Source organism: Paralichthys olivaceus, chromosome 17, assembly GCF_024713975.1.
Source record: "Paralichthys olivaceus isolate ysfri-2021 chromosome 17, ASM2471397v2, whole genome shotgun sequence".
Taxonomy (NCBI): domain Eukaryota; kingdom Metazoa; phylum Chordata; class Actinopteri; order Pleuronectiformes; family Paralichthyidae; genus Paralichthys; species Paralichthys olivaceus.
In genome coordinates, this window is record NC_091109.1 from 6,583,262 (window position 1) to 6,609,326 (window position 26,065).

The window sequence follows — 26,065 nt, forward strand, 5'->3', positions numbered from 1 at the left end:
TGATTGGCGACCAGCTCCGGCTGCTCAGAGCGGCTGCTAATCATGACCGTGAATGGATGCATGCGCTTTGTACACCTTTAGATGCCTCTCTCTCCCTCCCTCACCCCCCCTCTCTCTCTGCCTCTTCCCACACACATCTCCCTCTCCTCTCTCACCCTATAATGGGCTCTGAGTCAGGTGGAGATTGACACTTTTCTTTCTTCTGTGCTCCTTTTGTGTCCAACATTGTGTTCATGCCACACAAACCAAACTGCGGCCTCTCCGAGAGTTTCTGCCTTGCACATCAGCTACATTTTGCGTCACCAAACAGTGCACGTGTGCTCACGCTCAGCAATTGGCATCTTCAATTAACTCTGACTTTGTGCAAAAGTAGCAGAAGGAGGAGAAACAGAGCAGGGAATCATGTCTATTAATCATGTGGTCGCAGCTGGACGCTCAATGTGCAGTGTGACTGTAGAAATTGTGTTTGTGGTCGGTCGTCTTCTCTGTCAGTGTGAGGGGCCTGGTGTGTCTGTGCAGCATGTGATGTGTGTAAAGGATGTTGTTGTAATCTTTCATAATCACATTTCCTCATTTGACTTGTCAGAGACAGACAGAGGGAGGAGAGAGGAGAGGAGCTGTGTAGATGAGTCTTGATGGAACAAAGAAACATCCTTCTTTGGGAGCGCTTGCATGAAAGTTGATCCTCAGCTCAGACCCCCCTGTACTAGGAAACTGAGAAGCCTCAGGGCCGTCCTCCAGCCTGCCTGATTATAAAGTATTTTGATTTGGGCTTTAGCAGCGGAGCCTCCATGTCGGTCTTATCTTCAGAAACACTTAACACAAACAACTGTTATCATTTATTCATTTAGAATAATGAACCATTGAGCTATGTGTAGTTATTTGTTTTATTTTCTGTTTCATTAGATGAATGGTCATGCAGGAAATAACTTCTTTTTTTTAATTTGTTGTAATTTTCTGAGATTTTATTCTTATTGTTTATTTTGAAAGTCAAGTAAATTTTCTATCTATAGCTCAATAGTGTTATCAGTGAACTTTGCGATATATAAAACACCCTCTATAACAATTGAAATCCACAAAAATATTTATAAATTCCAACTTGTGCAGCAAATTCCAAATAAACTAAGACAAAAAAGTTGGTTTCCCCACACAACATCTAACATTCACTGGTACACAGCAACGTGTTATTGTCTCAGTTCGAGTCTGTCAGGAAATGTAGTAAGAAGCTTTCATTTGGACGTACAGAGGTTTTGAAGAACTAGGTGACTGGCTTTTACAACATGCTTTTACAGGTGTTTTCACACCAGTGTCATATACTCACAATCACAACAATCCCGTTATACTTAGCTGTTATCATTCAGACTCCAGCTGCAGTGATCACACTGACCTTGACTTTAAATGTCTACGTTTTCCCATGGACTGAGGCTGAACTGAGCACAGAGAAAACTATTATAGTCTCGTGTGTGGTCATTTTACTCGTTTCATATCATAACCATATTTATTCCTCGTGGAGCCAACACAGAGAGTGAAGGGTGGAAACGTGGTTGTTGGGTGAAGCAGGAATAAATAGGGATAATTAGAATATTATCTGATCAATGATATACTATATGTGTTTTTATTGATTTTCTTTTACTGTGAGCACGTTACATTTTTTTAGTTTGTTGTTATCATTGTTTGAAAAGATTGTGTTCTATCTATCTAATAGTATAGTATTAAGGATAATTAATATATTATACTGATAATATATCAGTATAATATAGTATTATTATACTGAATTAATATATTATACTGATATAATTATCAGATCAATTATACTTCACCTTGACTTACATGAATTTCCTGGAGACTTAACCTATAATAACATTACCTAAGTACTAATCTTAATCCTAATCCTGTAACCTTAAAACATCTTGGAATTTAATGCTCTCACTGCCATAAGGAAAACCAGCCCTTTCAGTGTGACCATGTAAATAGATTTAGGACCCACCCCCAATTACACACACACAGAGTCAACCTGTAGAAGTAGAGGAGTATGGGGGACATGCAGGTTTTCCATGTCAGCCCATGACTGTAACCTCTCTAACCACAAAGTTCAATTAGTCACTCTGGTCCAGGCCTCTGATTCTGGCTGAGGCTTGTGGAGTTCAGTCCTGAATGAATCAATCAGCAACTACACACAGTTGCACCATGAGGAAAACCCATAGACTTCCTCACCAGTAACCATGTTAGAAAGAATAACAGTGGTTGAGTTTATTGTGTTGACAATGGTGCACAATCAGCTGTGAGGTTTGTTTAGGGTTCAGATCCACTTGTGTAACAAGCTTAGAGAATAAAAACAAGGGTTTTAATTTAGGCTCAAGTGCAGCAGAGCAGAGCCAAGTATGTGAAAGTGGAGCAGACGCACAGTGGCTGCAGCGCTCCGGGTAAATATGGCGGGTCCACCGTGAGAGTGTGTCTGAAAATCACCCACTAAAAACCAGCGTCCTTCATTTTTTTAAACAAATAGTAAAATATAATGGTTAACCCACTTCCGTAGCACGACTTACCCGTCGTGCTTTGCTCGCAGGCGCTGCAGTCCTGACGCGCAGAGCCCGATGCGAGGGGCGGGGAGTTGAGGCTCCTGCAGCCGACAGGAAGCTGCTTTTCACCGGCAGGCAGGAGGAGGAACAGCTGCCCCTGTGTGCCGAGGAAACACCGGCTCTGTCGTCGTTTAGGCTGCCTGGAAAATACAATAATGGCTGAAATATAAAAATACAATTTGAATATATTGTGGCAGGCATAGTTTCTTAATCTAGCCAAAAATAATTTAGGTTGTAGAGACAAAATTAGATATATTTTATTCCATTAAAAAACAGTCAACGATGGACTGAGACATTTCTATGTGAAAAACAACAACAATTATTATGATTATTTTATTTTAATTTAAAAAAATATTTGGATTACTCTGAGTTAGGGTTTTTCATTTTTGTGTTGTATATAGTGAATATGTATATTTATTTTCTAATTATCTGTTCAATATTTTAAACCCAGCTCTCATGTGTGTTATGTTTATCAGCAGATTAGCCTGTTGTATGAGAATATTCAACTGTTTACACTTTAATATATTGTGCAGCCACACAGTTGAAAAGGTGAACACATTATGAGTCTGCCTGATATTTGCTTTTAATATCCCTCCGCCACAGGTTGGGCCCTGCCATGTTGTAACAGTGACAGTCAGGCTTAAAGGAGTGTAGATGAAGTAAAGAAAGAAAGAAAGATTTTATGAAGAGGCCACATGCAGGTAGACACACACACACACACACACACACACACACACACACACACACACACACACACACACACACACACACACACACACACACACACAACTATATACATTTTACCCTATAGATGGCTCTCACATGTATGTGTATATATAAATATACCATGATATATGCACCACTAATACATCTGTCACTTACAGGCGAGCCTGCATGGTGCGCGCCCCGGGTCATCATCATCATCATCATGGGAGGTGAGAGTGGTGATGGTGCGCGCTCCCGTAAGAGGTGAATGTGAGTCACATTTAAATTTCCGTATATGTCCTGTCACAAGGGAGACCCTCCCCCCCCTATATATTACCCCCCCCCCCCCCACCCCAAAAAAACGACGCACACAAACCTGCCTCTCTCTCTTTTCCCTCCTTTCTTTGTTCCCCTCCTAGAAGAGAGAGAGAGCGAGCGAAAGAGAGAGAGAGAGCGAGCGAGACACCACACCACTGCCACCCAGCGGCCGCGGAGGCGCGCGTGACCGTTGCGCGCGTGCTTTTTGTTACAGCCCTGACCCCGGGGATTTTCCATCAGCCGCTACGAACAATTATAACAATAATAATAATAACAACAGCAAAAACCTGCCGCGCGTTTCATTTCCTGCTTCGCCACGTTTTAACGAACTCACTCCTGCAGCTGCATCCATGCACCGCTGACTGCAGGGCTCCACGCACCCACGCGCCCTGCTGAAGTGTCCTTGAGCAAGACACTGACCCCACGCTGACCTTTAGGGACGAGGAGCAGGATTCGTCCTCCTCATATCGTCATCATGAGGAAGATGCAGCCGCTCTTCTTTATCATTTCTCCTCTTCTTCTTTCCAGTAGATTTTCTCAACGACTATCAATGATCCAACAAAGGACAATAATTTAATTAGCTCTATATATAACGCGGTTAATGAGCTGTTGTAACGGCGAGACGTTAATTACAGATTATATAAAGTCCTCGTGCGTAATCCTGCAGGGCATCCTCTCTTTTCTCGTGCACGCGCCTGTGAGTGGGATTATTAATCAATCATAATTTTAATTCAGACCGCGCTAATCTACGGATATACAAGCAGCCCCATATATTTTCTCATTTATTCATATAATCATTTGTTTGTTTATCTTTTTGCTGATGTTAATTCCATCATGCATGTGTGATTTCTGCATGAAGAGCAATCTTAGAAAATATAACACACACACACACACACACACAACCAACAGATAGATTTGTCAGGAAACATGACGACTAGTGTGTTAGTTAGAAAAATAAATAATTTAAAGGTTTTTAAAATCAACAGAAAGTGAATTAGAGGAGAGGAAGCGGGTTGTTTTTTCTCCTCAACAGGGGGCAGAATCACTCTGCAAAGAAAAATCTGATTCTTTCTTTCCGTCCATCACGTGCACACACACACACATGCACGCACACACACACACGCTGCGGATCTGTTGTTTTTCCTCTGCAAGCAATTTTCACCTCCATCCCGCAGCTGCCTCAGAAATTACCTTTAAACAGCCTCGCACAGATCCGAGGTCAGCGTGTGCGTGTTTGTTTAACAAATCAACCGAATATCTGTGTGTGGATTAGTTCCAGTTTAGTTTATAATCTATTTTAGCGCAGTAGAAACGTGCTCAGATGGTTGCACACAATTTCTCCTTCTTTCCTCTCGGGAGCTGAAATGAAGTTGCCATAATCTGAGGTTACTGTTAGTAATTAGTGTTCGGTTTCTGAACACAATGAGCAGATATGAATCACAGTGAATGGAGTCATTTCTGCCTCTTGGGGGCCTCATTGTTACAGCGAGGTCCTGACCCCGGAGCCTCGGCTGCTTGGGAGTTGCGGCTTCACGCATTTCCATGATTAATTAAAGTTTAAGTAAGATAAGATCTGCATGTTTGGAGATTTAAATTGTGGAATAAAACATGACAGGATAAATTGAGACGGTGGGAAACATTTTGGCCAAGTTGCATTTATGTCTCGGTTTTTTATTTTATTTAATTCAATAATAGTTCAATGATGTCAGGTGTGAATCTGTATTCCACATTATTTGTGGATGATTTTTAGACTGAGGCGCATCTCTCATGCTCTGCCTGACATGCAATACAACTTTGTGGTTAGATTTATGAAGTTTATGGCCACACATTCATTTTACAAGCCACAGAATCAAAGATGGCTTTATTCTGTTGGATTTCAGGCTTATATGTGCAACTCACTTAGATCTGTAAACATGAATCTTCATTTAGTGACTTAGAGTCACCCAGGTTGGCAGCATGTTGAATATTGGGCTCCCACAACTTTCTTCACATATTCTGCCTGGACTGAGATTGTTAAATATTTAAGTTTCTTATTGAGTGTATGTGATATGGTTACATTCATGTGATCAGGAAAATGAAGGTTACAGTTTATTTTTTATTTATATACGTTCATTAACCTGTTAACACCAGTTCAATAGTTATGGCATTCGCAAATAATGTGTGGGAGAAAAATCAGATGTCAGAATTTGCATAGTACACTGCACTGTGAGGGTCTCGAAACAAGCAGACAAAATTAAGAAATCCCCCATTCCCATGTCACAAAACCCCCTAAATTAATTATCTGGTTGATTCTCACCACAGCACATTAGGTAAAAAAAAACAGATGAGCAATAGAGCAGCTGTGTTGAACTTTCTTCCATTCCTCAAGGATAAGTAGGACTCCATTGGGAATCATTAGAGTTTATACACATAGACTAAATAGTTTGACCTCATATTTACCACATTTGGTGAAGAGGTCACTTCTGTCTCTCTCTGTAGTAATAGTGGAATTTCAGTTTAGATCCTGTTGGTGCATCTTGCTGGGCAAATGGTCGGTCAGCTCTCAGTGTTTAAACAATTAAAGAGGATTGTCCAATAGGCTGGAACGATGCAGTAACACGGTAATGGTCAAGTATAGCTCATTCAATTCTCAGGTGCAGGTACACGTGAACCTTTTAGATCCTCGTCCGCACTCAAATGATCGATGCTGGTTAAAACGCTGTCATATTCAAACTCAAACCACAAAACCACAGAATGAACAAAAGAGGGAGCTCGCATCCCAGACACAGTCGTCACTTAAAATGTATTAATTATTATTTTGGGAAAAATTTCAAATATGCACAAAGTCGATAAACCGTGCAAGGACATGTCATGCATTTTTGGCCTCATTGCAGTAAATCGAACATCTTTGCTTTTTCAGCCTCTTTAAACAAATCCAGTGAAACGCAGACCACTGCAGACACGTCTCTGTCTCACACGTTGCTTTTAAAAATGTGATCACCAGCAATGTACCCATTTATCAGGGTCATGTTACCGCAGCTCTTCTTAAAGGGGATGCTGCAGTTTGTCACTGTTGGTGCGTAAAACACAAAATTACACTTCGAGGATTGTTAGAGAGGAAAAATAGATCAGACAGAGAGATAGATCAACACAATTTTATTCTAAAAAATATCCACAAACAGAAGAAGTTGCATATTTGTTATCTCATGGGATCACTGTCAGTTGGCTTCAGTCACTTTCGCATTTTTGTCTTTTGGTCTCAAAGTGTAAAAGGTTAAAGGTTATTACATCGAAATGGATGCATGCGTCAGCGCTCTGGTTTTGGATTCACACCTTTCACAGTCTCATACTGACTTTAAGATTAACAGAGCAGTTTTGAACATTTGTCAAAATAATTAATCTTTCAACATGTCAGATATTTATTGCTTTGTAGCCACATCTGTCTCACACTATAGTCAGAAAGGTATAAAAAGGGAAAATGATAAGAGTGGCGAAGTTTGTTCAGGATCAGCAGAATTAATTTAATCCAGACAACAAGACAAAAACAAGTGTTGATCTTTATTAACTTTATCTTTTAATAATCAAGGAGTTAGTTTGGGTTAAGAAACGGAACAAGTAAGGCTACTAGGAAAAGGAAAAACTACATTACGCACGGGCTGCTGTGAGTCATGAGCGAGACCTTTATTTTGAAGGGGTCAGATAAAGTTATAATAAAGATGCTGCACATGTTAATATGTTATAAGCTAATGTATAAAATCGTATGAGCAAGAATGCAGACCCATTCGGAGATATAGTGTTGCGAGTCAAGTTTGATATCCGGTTTGTGACGCACTTTTACGCAAAATTATCAAGTAAAACGATGGAAACTAAACGCAGAGTTGCTGCTGGTGTTGTTGTTGTTGTTGTTGTTGTTGTTTGTTGGATGCACGTCGCGGTAAAAGACAGTATGTCGGAGAGAAAGCTCCACTGCGGTGTGGAGGTGCGTAAATGTGTTTCACAAGCAGAGGTGGAGCAGAGATGGACTTTGGACAAAGTGTGGAGTCAGAGGTCACAGAGATATCTACAGCGTGTGTGTGTGTGCGCGCGTGTGTGTGTGTGGCCGCGCAGGGGGTCGCTGTGTGTAGATAATGAACGACAGGATCTCACAGAGGGAGGGGTTAAATGATGCAGCATAAAAAAATAATACACACGACAGCGATGCAGCGACATCAGGCAACATTTGCAAATATATCAAGTGTGCTTAACCACTTCATTGCTGGTGGCTGTTGATAAAAAAAACTTGCTGTGGAATTATAGATGCATGTAAATAAGAATAAATAACAGAAAAAGGAAACATCTGTTCGACAATTGCTGTGCCCTAGATGTGTCTTTCTTCATAGATGCACTTTAATTTTCTTTTGAGGAACAGTGAGCCCACATGAAAATCACACAACCTGAAGGATCTGGGTTTCTAGCAGTTTAGCTACACACTGAAAGGCAGTTTCTACCAAAGCACATATATTGAACATGTACTTACAGAACAGATCCACAAATAATAATCCAATTTAGATTTTTCTTCCAAATATGAATTTTTTGGCTTTTGTAGAGTTATTTGTCCAAGTGCTTTACATCCTGACAACACACTGGCATAATATCAAAAACATTTCAAAGTGGTCACTAACTCAGAACTGCCTCAAGACTGCAGCTGTGGGTGTTCCATAAATGGAAAAACAACAATTATCTAAATGTAGAAACTTTCAAACTCAATTCAAGTGTTGTAGGATGCAGTGAACACTGTGTTGTCATCAGCAAAGCTGCAAAGACAAAGCATTTGAGATAATACAGTAAAAATAGTGAACAGTGAACCAGAGATTACCTGATGTTAAGATCGTGTTGCACATGATCTGCAACGTTACACGTCAACTAACTGGAACATCCATTGTTTCAACTTCTGATGAATCAATATGAGACACAGTTTGTTTCAACGAGCAGCTGAGACTTAAATCTGCCTGAATAGTTGAGTTAACATGTTGCAGGTCTCAACAGGCTCTGTGGTGGAAAAAATAACATTGTTGACAACACTGCAGACAATGAAACTGTAAAGGGCCAAGTGCTGCCTTCACTGTACACTTGTGAAGTGGTTGTACGAGACTGCTGCACATCCTTGCACACAACGCATTGAGAAACCATTTATCTACACCTGTTCGGATGAATCTTTAACAGGAAACCTTTCACTTTAAACTCTGAAATGAAATCAGTAACTGAAAATATCAAGATATTGTCTGAAACTAACAAGTTTCTGTGAACAGTCAAAACTGTACATAGGACTCATTGTGGAAGGAACAAATGCTGTCTTCTCTTATGAGGAATTTACAGTAAATGTACAAAATACCTGGTCGATGTGTTTTGTTTTTAAAATCTCTCACTCTCCTATTTGTTCTGTGTGTGATACACTTCTTTTTTAACTTATTGATGGTATGTTTGTGATTGTAATTTATTATTAGATGTTATTAGAATGTCAGTCCGAGTCCGTGCCACAGAAAATTTCGATAAACAACCTTTTGATCCGGGGGTTGGATCTTCATCATGTCCTTTTGTGGTTAAAAGAGAAACACCCATATTTGAATTCACAAAACATCTGCAAGTCTTTAATCTCTTCAACTATGTCAGTCAGAGACTTTACATCTTTTTTGTCTACCAGGAATCAGTCCTCTTGTTGCACATTTATGCTGCCTCAAATGTAACTTTTCAATTCAATATTTTATCATTTCCATTTGTCTGATGTGTGTGTTTTTAACTACACAACCTCCAGTATGACAGTTGTCATGACGATGAAGATCTGCATCTAGTCTTTGGAGTCGTTGCTTCTTTTGTTTCATTAGAATTCCTCCTGTAGCTTGTGCTTGTTGTGGTATCTTAATTATTTGAATTCCAGCTCCCTATCGTCCTCTGCTCGATCTCTCACCCGAGAATTTCCTGCTTGCATGGGATCACATGATCTGATTTCATCTCTTAAACATCTTGCTCATCCAGATCATTTTCTTCCTTCACTCTGTGATAGTTTTCAACCCAGCCCTGTCAATTACTATGACCTATCAAGTGTCCCTCATTTTCTAAATCATACTTCTTAACCACTGCAAACCATGTGCTATTCACTAACATGGTGAGACTTTATATTATAGCTCCAGCTCCTTATTGAGCCTAATGAGAGAATAGCTGCTGTGAATAGCCTCATTAGTCATCAGAATTGACTTATGCAAAACCACATTAATCTAATATCATTATGGGGTAACACATGGTGGATGAAATTCACTGTACACGTGATTATTCAACTATTGCGTGCTGCTGGTTTATTAGGATTTCAGATGTTTGTTATATCTCACTGGAGCAAAATCTGTGAGGAATATTTTTGTTTCAATTTAATCTGCAGATACACTGAGGTGAGGGAAAAAATCTAAATCTTTTAAAATCTAATAGAACCATTAATAACCAAGGCACACCATTTTAATGACCTATATTAATAGTGTTGTGTGTTTCCCGAGGGTTTTTATAATTTCTCAATAAATGCACATAGCTGAATTCTGAAAACGAGTGAGTCCTTTCATGTGTCCAGCTCATAGGTTCAGTCTCATCCCATTATTTTAAATTCAATCCTAGTGCCAATAACAGCCAAGGCACAATATTATAATGACCTGTATTTGGCCCCTGAACCCACCTTAGAACCTCTGGTTGTGAAAGTTTTGTTCCATCCCTCTCTGAATTTATAATAGCACCATAAAAAGTAAAGGCACATTATTTGAATGACCATGTGTTAGTAGTGTTAGTAGGAAACACAACTGAAGTATATAAGTGTTTGCATGGTGAGTTTACAAAGGGTTTTGTAGGTGGTGGATCTTTCTAATTTCTCTATAAATATCTGTTGAATCCTCAAAACTAATGAGAATCGCTTCACATGTTCAGCAGAATATGTCCAGTCTCATTCATTTCTTTGTTTTTGTATTAGATAAGTCATAATAGCATCATCGACAGTCAAGGCACGTCATTTCAATATTGGCCCTGAACCCACTTTGTAACCACTGGTTGTTAGTGGTTTGGTTTGATGGTTTAGTTAGTTTGTTTTGGTGCTTGTCTGCATCGAGGGTAAAGGGATCTTTACACGGAGTCTAGATGCAGATCAGCACCTCTTCCTCCCCGGGTCTCCTCTCTGGCATCTCCCGGTGATTCCTCCACACTTGCCAGCCCCATCTGTCCCTGCGCGTAACCGCCTCAGCCGCTCGGCTCCTCGGCTGCTCGGCTCAGCCCTCCGCCCCTGAGCTCCACACACGCAACATCAGCTGATCTGTCACGTGGTCTGCTGTCGTGTGGGTCTCTCTTGCAAAATGGAGTTGTCTGAGTCTGTGCAGAGAGGGCTGCGCTCCCTCGCCGAGCCGTCCTGCTTCGACCACACCGTCTTCCCGGTGCTGCTGGACGTCTCTTTCCGTAGCCTGCTGTCGGCACACGGTGACCCAGGAGTCCTCGGTGAGCTGCCGCCTCTCTGCTCTCCTCTCCCCGCCGCCGCTGCCGCTTTTGTCTCCGTTGCTGCTTCCGGTTTCCCTCCGTGTGGATGTGTAGAGGAGCTTGCTCGGTGGATTTCTCTTTTCTGCGGGTTTCTCTCCCTGTTTTTTCAGTGAGATCTACAAACAAGGCGCTGATCTTTGCGCTAAAGCGACCTTAGCTCATGTTTACACCCCCACCCCCCCCACCCGCTGCATGTTTAACACTCGCAGCGACCACTCGGGATCCCCTTTGTCATTAAAACTGCCATCAGTCCCCTCAGCATGTTAGAAAACACCATGTTAGTCCTTTTTAAATCACCATTAAACTGTTAATAATGGATACACACCTGATTGTGCGCTTTAATCGCCCTCGTAGCAGGTCCTTGAACGCACCAGCACTCTGTGTATTGCTGCTATTGATTGCTATTGGTTAGTGGTTTGAATGTGAGCAGTAAATATAACCTGAATTATGCAAAATGACAGGAAGAAGCCCTTCTAGACATCCTGCCACAGTGAGGACTGAGCTCAAATAAAAGCTCTATAGTGGTCTCCAGCTGTTTGCTCTGCACCATAACTTCTGCAGCATCACGGTTTAATTCGTGTGCGAGAACAATAAAGGAATCTGTCCACCAGAAAACAGCAGAATAATTTAGAAAGTGAAATGTCCACTATGCAAACAAACAAAGAACACCCCCCTCCTCCTGCAGCTGAGGGGCCCATTCACATGCAAATCGTCATTGATTTCCATTCTGCACGTCAATCTGGGGGAACCCAAGTATGGATCGCAAGAAGAAAAAAAAACTATAGCGCACATTCATTTATTCCAGTCTATAGGCGGTTTGTTGTGTATTTGCTTGATCCACACTCACACCGTGTCCCCTGTGCGCAGATCAGCCCGAGATGCAGCACATCGACCGGGTCCTGCTGAAGCAGAGCCACGCTGCAGCAGCCACCTTCATCCTGGAGGCGACCAAACACAACGCAGACAGGTCCACGATCAGGTAGGAGACGGTCCGACGTGCACGTCGCCTTATTATTATTAACACACCCCCTCACATGCACATGCTGGTGGTGACTCCTCAACAACAGGCTCATTAGTCATTAGGTGTCATGTACGTGATGGCTGTGAAATCTGGGCTCACATCATGTGTATGTGACAGGAAATATGTTGCACTAAATCACGCTGTTTGCACGTGGCTGATCATATTACACGTTTATTGCACGATAATGTCATCTGCTAATCGCATCTCCCATGGGAGCGTGAACCCAGCTGAAGATTTCTGCAGGACATTTCTGAAATGGATTTTTAAAAGCTGTGTTATTTTCTGCTTAACAACAAAAATATGGCACTTGGGCTGAATTAAAAATATCTACTGGAGGTCCATGCTGTGGTTGTATGTTCCACATGTCCTGACAGCAGCAATGTACCCACAGAAGAGTCACTTTGGGAGAATTAATATTATTAACTTTTAAAATGGCTTTCAGACAATGTTTTCTGAGCAATTGATGAAACAGCAATGGGTGAAAATCTCCTTAAATAAGTTTCTTATTTCATTTAACATTTTGATTTTGTGTCATTGTCTTTGGATGTTTGTTCAAATGTATAATTTCAGAGGAGAGTGAGTTATCATAGGTGTTGAGGATGAGGAGGATAAACCTTAAGGTACTGCATGTGTGTAATCACCAAACAAACATGCATCAAAATACAGCTGCAGAATTCCTTTTTTGGACTCTTTATTTTATTTTTTACTCCATTAAAGCCCCATATGCTTTTAGGTTGTTGTGTATTTCTCCACATATTAAATTGTAGACAACAGTGTTCCAACTACATAGGAATAAAGCATTTTTTTGGGAAAAGGAAAAACATGTGTTTTAGAGCCAGATATTTTTTTATAAAGTGGACCATTGGGTTGTTTTTTAATGTCGCTACTGCTAAATAAAATGTTTTCCTCTCACAGCTCCTGCCTTGAAGAACTCAACTTCAGTGCAGAAAGAATAGAGATATTCTATAACACCTATCAGGTATATTTCAAACAATGTTGCAACTGTTAAAGCTTTATTTTTTCCATGTGGTCCTGTAGTTTTAGCAGCAGGCACAAACCAATGATGCTTTTTTTGTTTTCCAGACACATAAAAAAGAACTGGGACGTCTATTAGCAAGGTAAGGCTGAAATGCTTGGAACTCGGAGCTGTCAATGGGACAGAGATTAGTGGAGCTAATGTTGTTTTTAAGCTGAAAAGGTATTTTTAAGCACAATGATCATGTCCTCAGGATGACACTGGAGCACCGCTGAGATGTTTAAATCCAAAGTTCAACATTGCAAAAGTCTTAACTGCAAGAGTTTGTGTTTTCATGCTTTGATGGTGATTAAAAACTGGAGGTGGACGTTTATACGCGTTTTTCTACGCATTAAAAACGCGCGGGTCAACATGGATAAATAACAGAAGTGGGTTTAGTGGAGTCGGGGAGAGGGTGGTGCAGCAGGCGGGTGAGCAGTTGCTTCAGAGACAGGGGTCGCTCTGACTGTGCGTGTCAGGTCCAAGAAAGACAAGGAGCAGGATTTGATGCGGTGTAAACGCTGCGTTATGACGCGCCGTAAACAAACGCTCTTTGTCAGAGAGCCACTGTGTCTCCAGACTGAGTCAAAAACAGCTGCAGGAAAGTGATCGAGTTATATCAAACAAAGAAAGCCTTTTGATTCCTCCTGAAAAAATGTGAACAATACACTGGAGCATATGCGTAAATAACGTCTGTAATTCTGGAGTTTTACAATGCAATGTATGTCTTTTCGTCATCACTATGGTCTCAAGTGCAGCATGTCAACACTGATGCCAGTTAATAAAGGGATATGAAAACATGCTCACCTTCTGTATAACCTCATGATCTCTGGGTGTTTCTCTTGCAGCATAGGAAGGCGAGCCCCTCACGTTAACGACGTCTCCTGGCGTCTGCAATACCACATAAAGGTACACGACACATTCTGACTTTTTTTGTGGTTTATGACATGTCAAAAAAAAACTCTGATTCAAATGTTTTGTCTTTCCACAGAACGGACAGGTCGATAAGGTCAACGAGCCTTCCTACTTGATCTCACTGAACACTGAGGTAACACTCACAAACACACATAGGCTTATACCTGCACTTTAAATGTCCCTGAACGCGGAATATATGTTTCTGTGCGTAAAAACAATAATGACCGTGTTTGTTCCTCTTGTTAGAATGAAGGATCCCCGGAAGATGTAAACTTCACATGCACAATGGAGCAGCTACAGGTAGAAGAGATGATGGTGCAGGTTTCTCACTTGCTTGTTGACTCTTTTCACGAGTTGGGTTTTCAGGCACAGACGCTGTGTCTTGCAGAAAACAAGAAGGAGTTAGACTTAATAAAGTGCTTGTTGTTTTTTAATCACACGTCTTAGATTGTATGAATGTTATTTTCTGCAACTTCACAACAGTGCAGCTCTTCTGATTTGGTCACGTTGCTGCAGTTGTAAGTTGCAGAAACCAACTATGATGCATTGAGTGGATCCATGAGGTATTTTATGAACATTGTTGTGTCGTGCTGTGATGTGACGGTTGACCTGGATTTAAATAACGTGAGCTGGTGCATTCACGCTGTCCAGACTGAATGTATAGTTCTCTCAAAGCTGTTTCTGTTCAAGTCTGATTTAAAGTGAGTAAAGCTCATTTGTTTTTATTTTATTTTATTTCAAATAATAGTTTAAATTATTTCCTAAAGGTTTTTATCTCCATTGAAAATAACGAGTGGTCACTTGTTTGCAGGATTTGGTGGGGAAGTTGAAAGACGCCGCTAAGAGTGTGGAGAAAGCCAGTCAGATGTGATGCCGGTGTCCGGTTTCTTTCCCCTTCTCTGCGCCACGGCGCGCAGGACTTCACCATATTCTTCTCCCCTGTCTTACTTTTTTTTTTTCACCTGAGAATGAAGCGATAGATATTTCACATTTGTGTTTCTATTAAAAACACCGAGAAGTAAAATCCACCTTGTGCCTTTCTTGTCCTTTTTTTTAATGTCCTTCTGGTCCCAAATAAATAAACAACTCTTGATGTCAGAGAGACGAGAGATTTTTAGTTTGAACCTGGAGCCAGTAAAGTTAGTCGACGTGTGTTTTGTCAGCACTTAACAGTCTGAATAGGATTTTTGCCATAGTTGCGTGACAGGAGTGTATTTTGTTTCCTGCAGCATTTGTTGCAACAAGAGGCTCAAGTCCAGCTTTTTTCCGGAGGACTCTCAGGCTGATGGAAGTTAAAACAGAGATCTGGGACTTCTGAAGGTTGAGTTGCTTTATTAAAAATATATAACCACCACATTTTTAGATCTTTCGTCCTGCGTCCACCAAAGCAGAAAATTTGGAGGCTCCACAGCGGCTCAGATTCCATAAACATCCGAGATGCCTTCACTTTCTGCGGTGCTGGCTCAAGCATAAGGGCTCCGATTCATCAAGTGAGTGGTGTCGCATATTTTCCCTCCTTGTTCTTGCAGATGTCAGGGCAGCCTGAGACAAAGGTTTGACTCCAGAGCTATTTGTCATATGGACGCATTTTAAACCAAGTGTGGGAATTAAAAAAAACCCAAAAGCAAAGATCAGCAGAGATTTGCTAAAGCAGCAGCGTTGTTGCAGTTCACGCTGGACTGTGCGTTTTTCTGCTCTTTTATTTTTAACATCACAGAGTCCAGGGCACACCATCCGTAGTTTAGTCCACTTTCCCCTCGCCACTAATCACAGAGCTATATTTGGGCGAAGGAGGAGCATTACTGCGCGGATTGTGGCTTTTTGTGATGAAAAGTGTAACAAAGTGCAGCAGCTTGTGGCTTATTTTAAATCATGCGTCATGCATCCAGAAAGACCAGAATACACAGAGTAGCTGAGAAAATTAGGCGCACGATCCGATAACAGCTCAAATTACACACAAACTGCTGCGCGCTTTGCGGGAATTAATGCTTAAAAACACATCCCTGTGCACATGTGTGTGTTTTGTATGTTATTTTTCATCATGCGTAGCAGTTCAGGAGACACATCGTACACCGACAATAATTCCTAGGCACCCTTAAGCAACGAGACCACGTGACCAAAGCGGGGCGGTCGAACTACAAGCCATTTTGGGGACGGTGTCAGTTTCCACTGCGCACACACACACACACTGAGACACACACACATATACACTACTGCATTTCGCTGGGGGTGAAGCTGAATGTTTTGGAGGCAAAGTTGTCGGTGCCAAAGTGGGAACCACGCCGAGCCGGAGCCGGAGGAGCGGGCTCGTTTGACGCCGCGATACGGACACGCTCACGGCGCCATAAGCAGCGACGAGACGGGGAGTTTTTATTCGCACATCTGAAATGCGCTCTGCTCCGCCGTGCGCTCTCCGCCACTGACAGCGTCTGCAGCCTGCTTCAAGATGGCGGCTCGGCTCCTATTCATTTGCTGCTGATCGCCTCCCCAACTTTCATTGTCTGCTCGCCCCGAGACCCGCCGATCCCCAGCCCAGCCTCCAGGTACGTCTCCTTCGATATCGCCTCTAACTAACGGCTGCACCAGTCGCGGTTCATGGTCGGTGCTTTTGTGTTTTTTTCAAGCCGCCGATCCAGCGGTGGATGTGGAGCTTTCAGCGGTGGCTGCAGCGATCACCGACGTGGAGCTCAGTGTGTGTGTGTGTGTGTGAGTGTGTGTGTGTGTCTGCGCACCACTTTTTTTCCTCCTTTTGCAAAAGATGTTCCCTGCTCGGGCACAGACGCCGGTAAAGACCCCCTCACACCCTCAGTTGCACCACCTAACCCCCGGTAATCCGTCTTTATTAGTTGGTGACGGTTGGTTTTTGCGTTACGTCGTTTGGATTTAGGTAAAGAGGGAGATCTCGGGCGAACCAGGCTGGGGTGGCTGATATGTGACCGGCAGCAAGTGCTCCAAACGGTCCTCCTGCGCCCGGGTCTCCACACAGCGGCTTCATGTTATAGAGTTGGGATGTCTGGGGTCTTGTGAACACGGTGCCGTGTTGGGTTTGGGCGCATATGGTCAAATGTTAGATTTATTAACTTAACTTGGATTGCTCCCACCAACGTGCCGAGGAGGCGAGCCATGTCTGTTGTGCATAAATGTTTCATGGCTGCTTCTATAGGAAACACTGGATCGCTCCTACACCTTCACTGTGGATGTTTATGTCTTGGTGTATGAGGAGGTTGATTTAGATGGAGGGTTGGGTTTTTGAGAAATTTAAAAAATACATCCAGCCCTTATAGGGTATGGAGGACTCGGCGAGTGATGGTCGTGTCTCACAAAGCAGCCAAAGCCTCGGTAATTTCACTTACATCCACATAAGCTGTGTTCTTATACAAACATTAAAGCTTATTGGGGAATTCCATATTTTCACCTTGCACGTTGTTGCATTCCGTGTGGAGTGGGTGGCACACATACGGACAGGACATGAACCATTGCTTTCCCCTCACAGTGGGTGAAAAATCTCCTTCAGCTGTGGTGGATGGTTTAAAATATTGTTGTTCGTACCCATGTTTGTTTGAAGGTTGACAGCCTCACTTGTCTTTGGATCTTGTAGCTCCAACACACAGAGCAGGAGTTATCCCTTTTTGTTTTGATATACACAAGTCTCAGTCATGTGCTCGATCAGCTTATTTAATTCCTTAAATTCTCTGACAGCGGTTTGTAGCCTTTGGGGTCTTGGTTTTTTTTTTTTTTTTTACCATGCATTGCAGCATTTAATTGGGTCATTTCCAGCTGCTGTTGATTTAAGAGTAAGGGGAACCTTTACAAGAGGAACTGGTCTCAAATGAGGAGGGCAGGACTCTTTGGTCACTGCAAGAGCTGAGAGAAATCTCTCAATTTGCTGCTTTATGGGGAGAATTAAAGGCTCAGTACCCTGGCTGCTCTCAATTAATAATAATCTCTATAATATAGCATATAATTAAACCTTATTTGTCCATTTAAAATAGATGTGTGATGTACATGTGTGCAAGCAACCTCTCTATATTCATAACAGATTTCATACTGGACATCTGTATACTGTATTCATTGTTGGCAGCATGAATGGACTTCCCTACGTGTGGATTTATGGAGTTCTTGACGTGAAGTCTTATAAAGTGAGCGTGCAGCTCCCTCAGGACAGAAGGAGAGCAGTTGTCCAAACACCAGTCAATCGATTAATGGCGCAACAGGCTCCCCGTATACATGTAGACATGATCCATCATTATCCATGTGTGACGCGTCCTTTGAACGGAGTCCCTGTCCAAAAAACTTGTCCGGCGGTGGCGGCCATGCATGGAGAGGTCGGGCTAAAGCACTGAACCCAGCCGGGGCTCGGTGCACGGCTGCGGGATCGGGCAGGCTCTCTTACCTGGCTGTCATCCAAAGGCGGTTACATTCTCAAGTCCTGTCCATGGGCAACACTTTTAATGGCTGCTGTTTTTTATTTCTTCAATGAAAGCAATATGCGGACATAATATCACAGAGCGTAGCTTTTATTATTACGCACCAACTCAGATTATTGTTCTCCAACATTCTGCGATAAATACGCGTCATGGATCATAACATTTAAGAGAGGTTGAAAAAACCCTTTGACTTTATTTCACAGTTTGAGATTTTGTGGCGCAACAGAACCAGGTTTAAAACGTCAACATATCCAATTTGCGTAAAGTAAACAAGCTGTTGGTGTTTCATGAAGAGGCTGTGCGTGACTTTAGTCAACAATGGCGCAGAATAAATGAGTACGCTATGATCCAATGTTCGCTTCAAGTTCGGTCTGTTGCTGCTGTCTGGCCATGTTGCTGCTGCTCGGCGCTGATTAACGCGCACACGCCACGAAAAACACGAGCATAAAGCCCAGATTCTCCTCGGGGTCGGACTCTCAAAGATCCAGGAAGCTCAAACTAAACGGTGTATTCCGGGTTTATTTGCCGACCCCCTCTCTATCGAAGGAAACCCCGCAGCCCGTTGAACCGATGCACGGGCTTATTTTTTTTCCTCCACAAAATGGCAGCCGTGCTGTCGGCAGCCCCGGCAGTCCAGCGGCTGTCTGTGCAGTGCGCGGAGGGACGGTCGGGGGGGAACCTCCGGTCCCTCTCTAGCTCCCTCTCGGTCCCAGCTCGCCGTGCCCTTGTTTTCGGGTGGTTTGATATCCTGCCTGCATGGTTCTGGTCACTGGCCCCAAGCCATGTGGGCTGGAAAGCAAAAGGAGTTGCCATAGAAACGCTCAGGTTTCCCCCACACATAGCCAGTGTGGCACACCTGACGCGGAGAACTGGTGTCTCCACATCACCCACACTCTGCCCGGTGCGCACGGTCTCAGTATTGTCCTAAAAACTCCAAATGTCGGCCGAATGATTGCTTCTAAAATCAATTAAGCTTGATCAGGGAGATATTAGACGCAGATGTCTCAATGTTTTAAAGCTGGGGTTTTAATTTCAGTGGTGCCTGTCTACGCTGGGTAATTTAAAACTGAAGCTGGACACACAGGTTGATTTAAGCGCATTAAACACCAAACTAAATCCAACCCAAGCCCGAGCATAATACAACCATTTCTTTCTGCCGTTCCTCATCTTTGAAGCACTTCTGATCCAAATCTGTTTCAGGCACATTGTCAGACTGCTCCATGTGTTTAAACGCTGCCGGTGTGAATTGGAGCTCCATGGAGAGGAGCGCGCGGCTCCATCGATCTCTGCAGCCGATTGATTTATGATTATTCCCTGCGCCTTGGTCAGGTGACTGCGGTGCCGCTGCCTATCAATCTGCCACCGAGCACCTTCCCCTTTGCTTATTATCGGATTAGCATAAAAGATGATGTTGCTTTAACACAGTCAAACAAACAGCAGCTCTCTCGCTTTCTCCTCCAAATGGCGACAGAAACCCGCAGCCCTCTGATGCCTCCTCCTGTCACGCACGCATTGTTTTGACTTGCTTCTTTTGTTTTTCCATGCAGGATTGTCACTCCTTTCCCCAAACATGCATCGAACGACCAGGATAAAGATCACCGAGCTCAACCCTCACCTCATGTGCGTCCTGTGTGGAGGGTACTTCATAGACGCAACCACCATCATCGAATGTCTTCACTCATGTAAGGAAGCCCATGTCTCCTGTGAAAACCATGTCTCTTAATTTTATGGCACACAGAGTGAGCTGCAGAAAGTTGTTCAAGGAATAATTCTTACATGTTTCTGTGCACATACACTTTTATTCAAACCTTACAGCAGGGTTTAAGGAGATTTCTCCTTAGCAACAAGCCCTTAAACCAAACTTACCAATAGCCTGTAGGATGTCCAAAATAAGATCTGACACTGACAGTGTGTTTTTTAAAAATCTTTCTATGATTTTCAGTCTGCAAGATGTGCATTGTGCGCTACCTGGAAACCAGTAAATACTGTCCCATCTGTGACGTACAAGTGCATAAAACCAAGCCTCTGCTAAACATCAGGTGAGGACCATTCTTATGGAATTATCTGATCTTCTCATTTCCTCCCTTTTTCTAAATTGCATCTATTTTGTAGGCGCAGGAGCATAGTGTACAAAGTCTTTTTTTGCTTTTTTTGCTTCATCATGGGTTGACTTGATACACCATTTTTAAATTTCCTCTCATATATAAAGAATTTCTTCTTTTGTGTTTGTAATATTAAGCAGCAGTGATGCTTCTTTGAAAGGTCTTTGTTTCCTGTTTCTTGCCCCTTTGTGTCTTTCCCCTTTATTTTCTCGTTGGACAGCTGCAGCAGCCAAGTAATTGGTTTAAGAATATAAAGACTTAAGGGAGACTCATATAACATATGTGAGCTTTTACACTGCCTTTAAAGCAGCTATATCTATTGGATGTCTGTGTGCTGTAATGCAGTGGATTCAAATATATTTAGGAAAGTGTATATCTTCATCAAATGCATGTTTTCTTGTTTGCTCATACTGTGCTTGGTGTTCTTATGTATCAAAACTTTGAATTGGAATTTACATTTTTGTCACTTCCTTTTTTTCTCAGTAGTTTTAACTGTAACTGCTGATGTGTTCAGTGTCTCCGGGACTTGACTGAAGTATCTCTTCCTCTCTAGGTCTGATAAAACTCTGCAGGACATTGTGTACAAGCTGGTCCCCGGCCTCTTCAAAAGTAAGAGCGTGACTGTGAAACCCTCTCTGAGTCTGATGCTGTGTTTACTTTCGTTCTGACTGTTTGAATATAGGCTATAGGTTATTGAAAATTTTTTATTAGTCATTTTAACCACAGTCACAGAGAACGACCAGAAAACTGCAGCAACTGCATTATCCTGTCCTAACATCCTATAATGTACCCGTCATAATTCTAAAATAGGTTTGCATATGGATACACTGTGCTGTTTTCAGGCTTTGGGTGATTTCAATATTTTTTCAGATTGGTTTTCTTATATCTGCTGTTTTAGTGACTTTGTGAGGACAGCTTTGGTTTTGTGTTACTCTCTACATTCTGTCGATAAAACCTGTCAAATAGGTCAGACAAAACTGCCATGGTTTTACTGTTAAGTGCCACTATAAAGTTATATTAATTCTTTACATTTATTATAGTGTAAAAGTGGGATGCACGGCAGATTTTGTCAGTTATTACATCCCCTACCACCGCTCCGGTGTAATTTGTCCTGCTGTGTTTTCGATTTGTCGTTCAGATTTTTTGGTGCAAATCACACGCTGGAAACGAAACAAGTTCTGGTGTATTTTCAGCCTTAAAATGATTTTCAAGTGTAGACTGAAGGTGGACAGACTTGTAACGCCTCTGCCTTTCTGAATGTCCACAGATGAAATGAAGAGGAGGAGAGACTTTTATGCCGACCACCCTGTAGACGGTGAGTAATAGCAGCAAAGTGGGAAAGATACATTTTGGGACGTAAGGATGGTGTTAATTTAAACTCTGCTCCAGCAAAGTTCCCCAAAAATTATACATTCATTCATTTGTGTGTTTTTCTGCAGCCTCTAACGGCTCAAACGAGGACCGCGGGGAGGTGGCAGACGAGGACAAGAGAATCATTACAGATGATGAGATCATCAGCCTCTCTATTGAGTTCTTTGACCAGAGCAGGTAGGCTTCATTTTTCATTAACGTGTGTTTAAGCAAGTGATTATTAGTTACTGTAACTTTGTTAATTTTTAATTATGTAGAACAATTTTTTTTTATGAACAGGCTAGAAATCTTAACATTTAATTTAATCACAGATTTCTAAAAAAACGTTCACTTTGTTGTTATTCAGTAACATCATGTGATCCAACAAGATGTTAGACTGTTTTACACAAGATAATGTTTAAACAAAAAAAATCAGATCCAGTCATAATGACGTATAAATATAAAGATATTTATACATCATTGTGACTGGATCTGAGTGTCTACAAACTGTAGACAATGTATTATGATATATTTTTTCAATGAGAAAAAATGGGCTTTGTTAGTTTGTGGGGATTTTGTCCCTATATATTCAGCATTTATGTATAATAAGAGATTATTAATTATTTTAGTTTATTTTCTATAATTTACTGGTTTTGCTAAGATACTGACAGTGGTGTCCTGCTAAGTATATATATATTTATGTGATTGTAGTGGACTTGAGGAGTAGACTATAGTGTTAAATTTATATATTATATGTGTTACATTTAATTTCAAGTAAAAAAAAAAAAGGAAAATAAATGTATGTATTTTTCATTTAGATAATGTAATGTCCACTAAATCAGATTTTTGTTTAATATACAATGTTTTTATAATAATTTCATTATTGCGTTCCAGTTTGACATGGGAACATTGATAAAAGAGACCTGACAAAAAAACATTTGTCCCTTTTTAATTCTGTGCAGGCTGGGAGGTGGCGTGGAGGACAAACAGTCTAAAGATCAGGTATTGCAATGTGATTTTGTCCACATTGACATTATTTTTCTCCTGTTTCATATTCTTTTTTAAAGATGAAATACCCTGTGAGCTCCTTATCATTCAGCAATTACTGCATATTTAGTTTAAATCAAGCTATATGCTGTTGTATAGCAAATCATTTCCCTGATATTTTTTAAGGTGGACCAGCCTGTCTGTTTTTAACAATTCAGTCACTTTATATTAATATACTTGGACACCAGTGAGCTGTAATACTTATAATTTTTGCATATTTGTGTAAATGTGCAGGTGGCTAACAAGAGGTACCTGCAGTGTCCAGCAGCTATGACGGTCATGCACCTGAGGAAGTTCCTGCGAAGTAAAATGGACATCCCCAGTACCTACCAGGTCTGTTCTCTTCTTCGCCTTTCCACTGACTATTATAAACTGTGCATTTACACTATTCTCAGTGTATTTATTGATGATATCAATATTGTTGTTTTTTTTTCTAAAAATCTCACTTTAATGCAGACTTATTAGCTTGATGTGCTGTTAATAGATGTGTTCCCTCTCTCACTCTCTCCAGGTTGAAGTCATGTATGAAGAAGAGCCTCTGAAAGATTACTACACGTTAATGGATATAGCATATATCTATACTTGGAGAAGGGTGACATATATTTTAAAATCCTTTGAAACTGGATTTCAGTTGACTTTATCCAAACTGCTGCTGCTGATCCATTCGATTTGTTTAAATGTATTCACGCATGAAACATCAAGTAATTTCTTCATTGTCAGATCAGTTATACATACTTACTCATCCTATGGATATAGATACCTTGTAGTGTCTTATTTTATGATTCTTTTATCATTCAAAATACAGTTCTTAATTTATTCCCCTAAAACAATTACTATCCAGAGTTTTAAATGTATTATTTTATTTTAAATTGGAAAAACATAGAGGAGGGACCTGATTGATAATGAATACAGAAAATAAATTTCAAGACCCCAAGAAAACACAAATACACTATTAAATTTGCCAAATGGGAAAATCATGAGGAATGTTTGAGAATAAAAACTTAAATTGCCTTCAGAGTAAAAATGAGTTGAGCCTTAGTTGTTCTGGATGTTGCTCCATGTGCATGAGGAGAAACTGGATCAAGGTTGTTTTTAGATTGAAACTCTTACATTTCAGTTCATCTGCAGCAGTTTGGATGAGTTTCTCTTTGTGCATGGTGTAACTCAAATGTATGAACATGTAATAATTTGATAAATTGTTGTTCTCCACAGAATGGCCCGTTGCCTCTGAAGTACCGAGTCCGACCCAACTGTAAGAAGATGAAGGTGAGCCACGCGCAGCAGGAAGGCCAGAACAGCGCGAGCAGATCCGGTCCAGAGAGCGACTCCGCCAGCGACAAAGCCGGAAGTCCCGCCGGGGCTCCGTCCACGTCCTCCTCGCTGCCGAGCCCCGGCACACCCGCCCAGTCCCCGCACCCGCAGCTACCGCACGGCGCCAACAACGTCAACGGGACCCCAGCCGCTGCCACCGCCGCCCCTCCGACCCCCAGCCGCGCCTTCACCCAGTTTGGTAGCGGCGCCGCCACCACCAAACCCCGGAAGGTTTCCCTGAACGGCTCGTCGACTTCCTCCGGATGACGCGGGGCTCCGGACCGGGACCTGCTAACGCCAGACACGCGCTCAGCTGATACTGTTTCCATGCCAACGTAGTTCCATCATTTATCTCTCTCTCGCCATTGGTTGTTGGAATATGACGACATCCTGTTTGTGGAATCACAGACATTTCAAAATAAAAGCAACGCGGAAGTTGGTTTGGACTGGGGAATTTTAACATGAAAGAAAATGTCTGATGTTGAGGATTAAAAAAAAAAAAGAAAGTTGGAAACGAGAAGACTACCCCCCATCTTTTTTAAAGCTACATCTTTATTTTACAGAAGCGACTGAAGATAGACTTTTATATTTCCTTTTGTCTTTTTTTCAAATTCAACGTGTTAATCATGAATATTTCATGCGTGTTGGGATGTTGTTTTTTGAAGCTGTCTGTTTGAACATGCATGCTCATGAGAACACTTTTATTTTTAAGAGAGAGATTTCCACGTGTTTACCCCACAAGTCTCATTTGGATGTTTTCTTTTGTTTTGTTTTTTAAAGTATTTCCGGCATTGCTCTAGTTCTAAATGAAAGGAAACCAACAACGCTGTTGGCTTCACGGAAAAATAACATATGGAGGAAAAAATCTTAACTTTGCCTTTTACTGGAAGAAAAAAGTACTTCCTCGTAGCCGCAGTGGAGTCTGATTGCTTATTTATCCTCCACGTCATAAGCACGTTATAAGCAGTTTTAGATGATCCACGTGTAAATAGAAACAAAATGCATATTTAATCAGCGATGTTATTCTCTTATTCCCCCTCTTTTATTCTGAAGGAATGACTTGGGCTCCATCTCATGCTCAGTTGACGGATGTTTTGATGTCTCCCGTGTTTTCCCGTATTTGTATCGCTCGATTGTATGGACAACTTATTGTATTGTTACTGTTGCACAGTATAAAACATCTAAATAAAAAAAAACATTTTACACTTACGGAAGAAGATCAGCTCGGTGTATTCTCTGTGTGAGTGAGTAAACAGAGTTTTAATAACAATGGAGCCATTGTTATTAAAATCATTTAAATTATGTTAATCTCCCAATAATATGTATGCATTTGCTGATTGTGAAATATGAGAATTTAACGTTTAACATTTATGATTTTTTTGGATGCTTAAACCCCGTGTTTTTATCGATTTTAATGACTTTCCCCATGTTTATTCAAATATGATTTCTTTTTTCGCGCAGAATCGTTTGTTGAAAGTTAAATCACTTTTAAATTGTAAGAACAGAAAAATATCATAACTACGATGTAACATACATTCATCATTTTCCCTTTAAAGGTGGCTTCACACAACAGCTTCATGATTTCATAAGAATCAGATATGAAAAGAAAATATTCCTTATTTAGATTAAATATATAGGATATAATAACATTTAATGTTATTACATCTGTTGAATCGACAAAACCCCGCAGTTAGGTTTAGTGTGAAACTAATACATGGGAAAAAAGAGAATAAACAAACTCTGAGCATGATACGATTTCA

At 41.4% G+C, this 26,065-nt stretch overlaps 2 protein-coding genes across 2 annotated transcripts; both read left to right on the top strand.

Annotated features, from left to right (window-relative positions):
• Nucleotides 1-10,793: 10,793 nt before the first annotated feature.
• Nucleotides 10,794-15,096, top strand: commd3 (COMM domain containing 3). The gene is made up of 8 exons (XM_020087704.2): nucleotides 10,794-11,078; nucleotides 11,985-12,096; nucleotides 13,054-13,117; nucleotides 13,222-13,256; nucleotides 14,002-14,062; nucleotides 14,145-14,201; nucleotides 14,315-14,368; nucleotides 14,880-15,096. The coding sequence occupies exons 1-8, from the start codon at nucleotides 10,940-10,942 to the stop codon at nucleotides 14,937-14,939; spliced, it is 582 nt and encodes a 193-aa protein (XP_019943263.2). The 5' UTR covers nucleotides 10,794-10,939; the 3' UTR covers nucleotides 14,940-15,096.
• A 993-nt stretch (nucleotides 15,097-16,089) lies between these two features.
• bmi1a (bmi1 polycomb ring finger oncogene 1a) lies at nucleotides 16,090-24,811 on the top strand. Its single transcript, XM_020087703.2, has 10 exons — nucleotides 16,090-16,611; nucleotides 20,043-20,177; nucleotides 20,438-20,534; nucleotides 21,151-21,206; nucleotides 21,865-21,912; nucleotides 22,037-22,145; nucleotides 22,910-22,949; nucleotides 23,229-23,327; nucleotides 23,506-23,586; nucleotides 24,207-24,811. The coding sequence occupies exons 2-10, from the start codon at nucleotides 20,066-20,068 to the stop codon at nucleotides 24,570-24,572; spliced, it is 1,008 nt and encodes a 335-aa protein (XP_019943262.2). The 5' UTR covers nucleotides 16,090-16,611; nucleotides 20,043-20,065; the 3' UTR covers nucleotides 24,573-24,811.
• The last annotated feature ends 1,254 nt before the right edge of the window (nucleotides 24,812-26,065 follow it).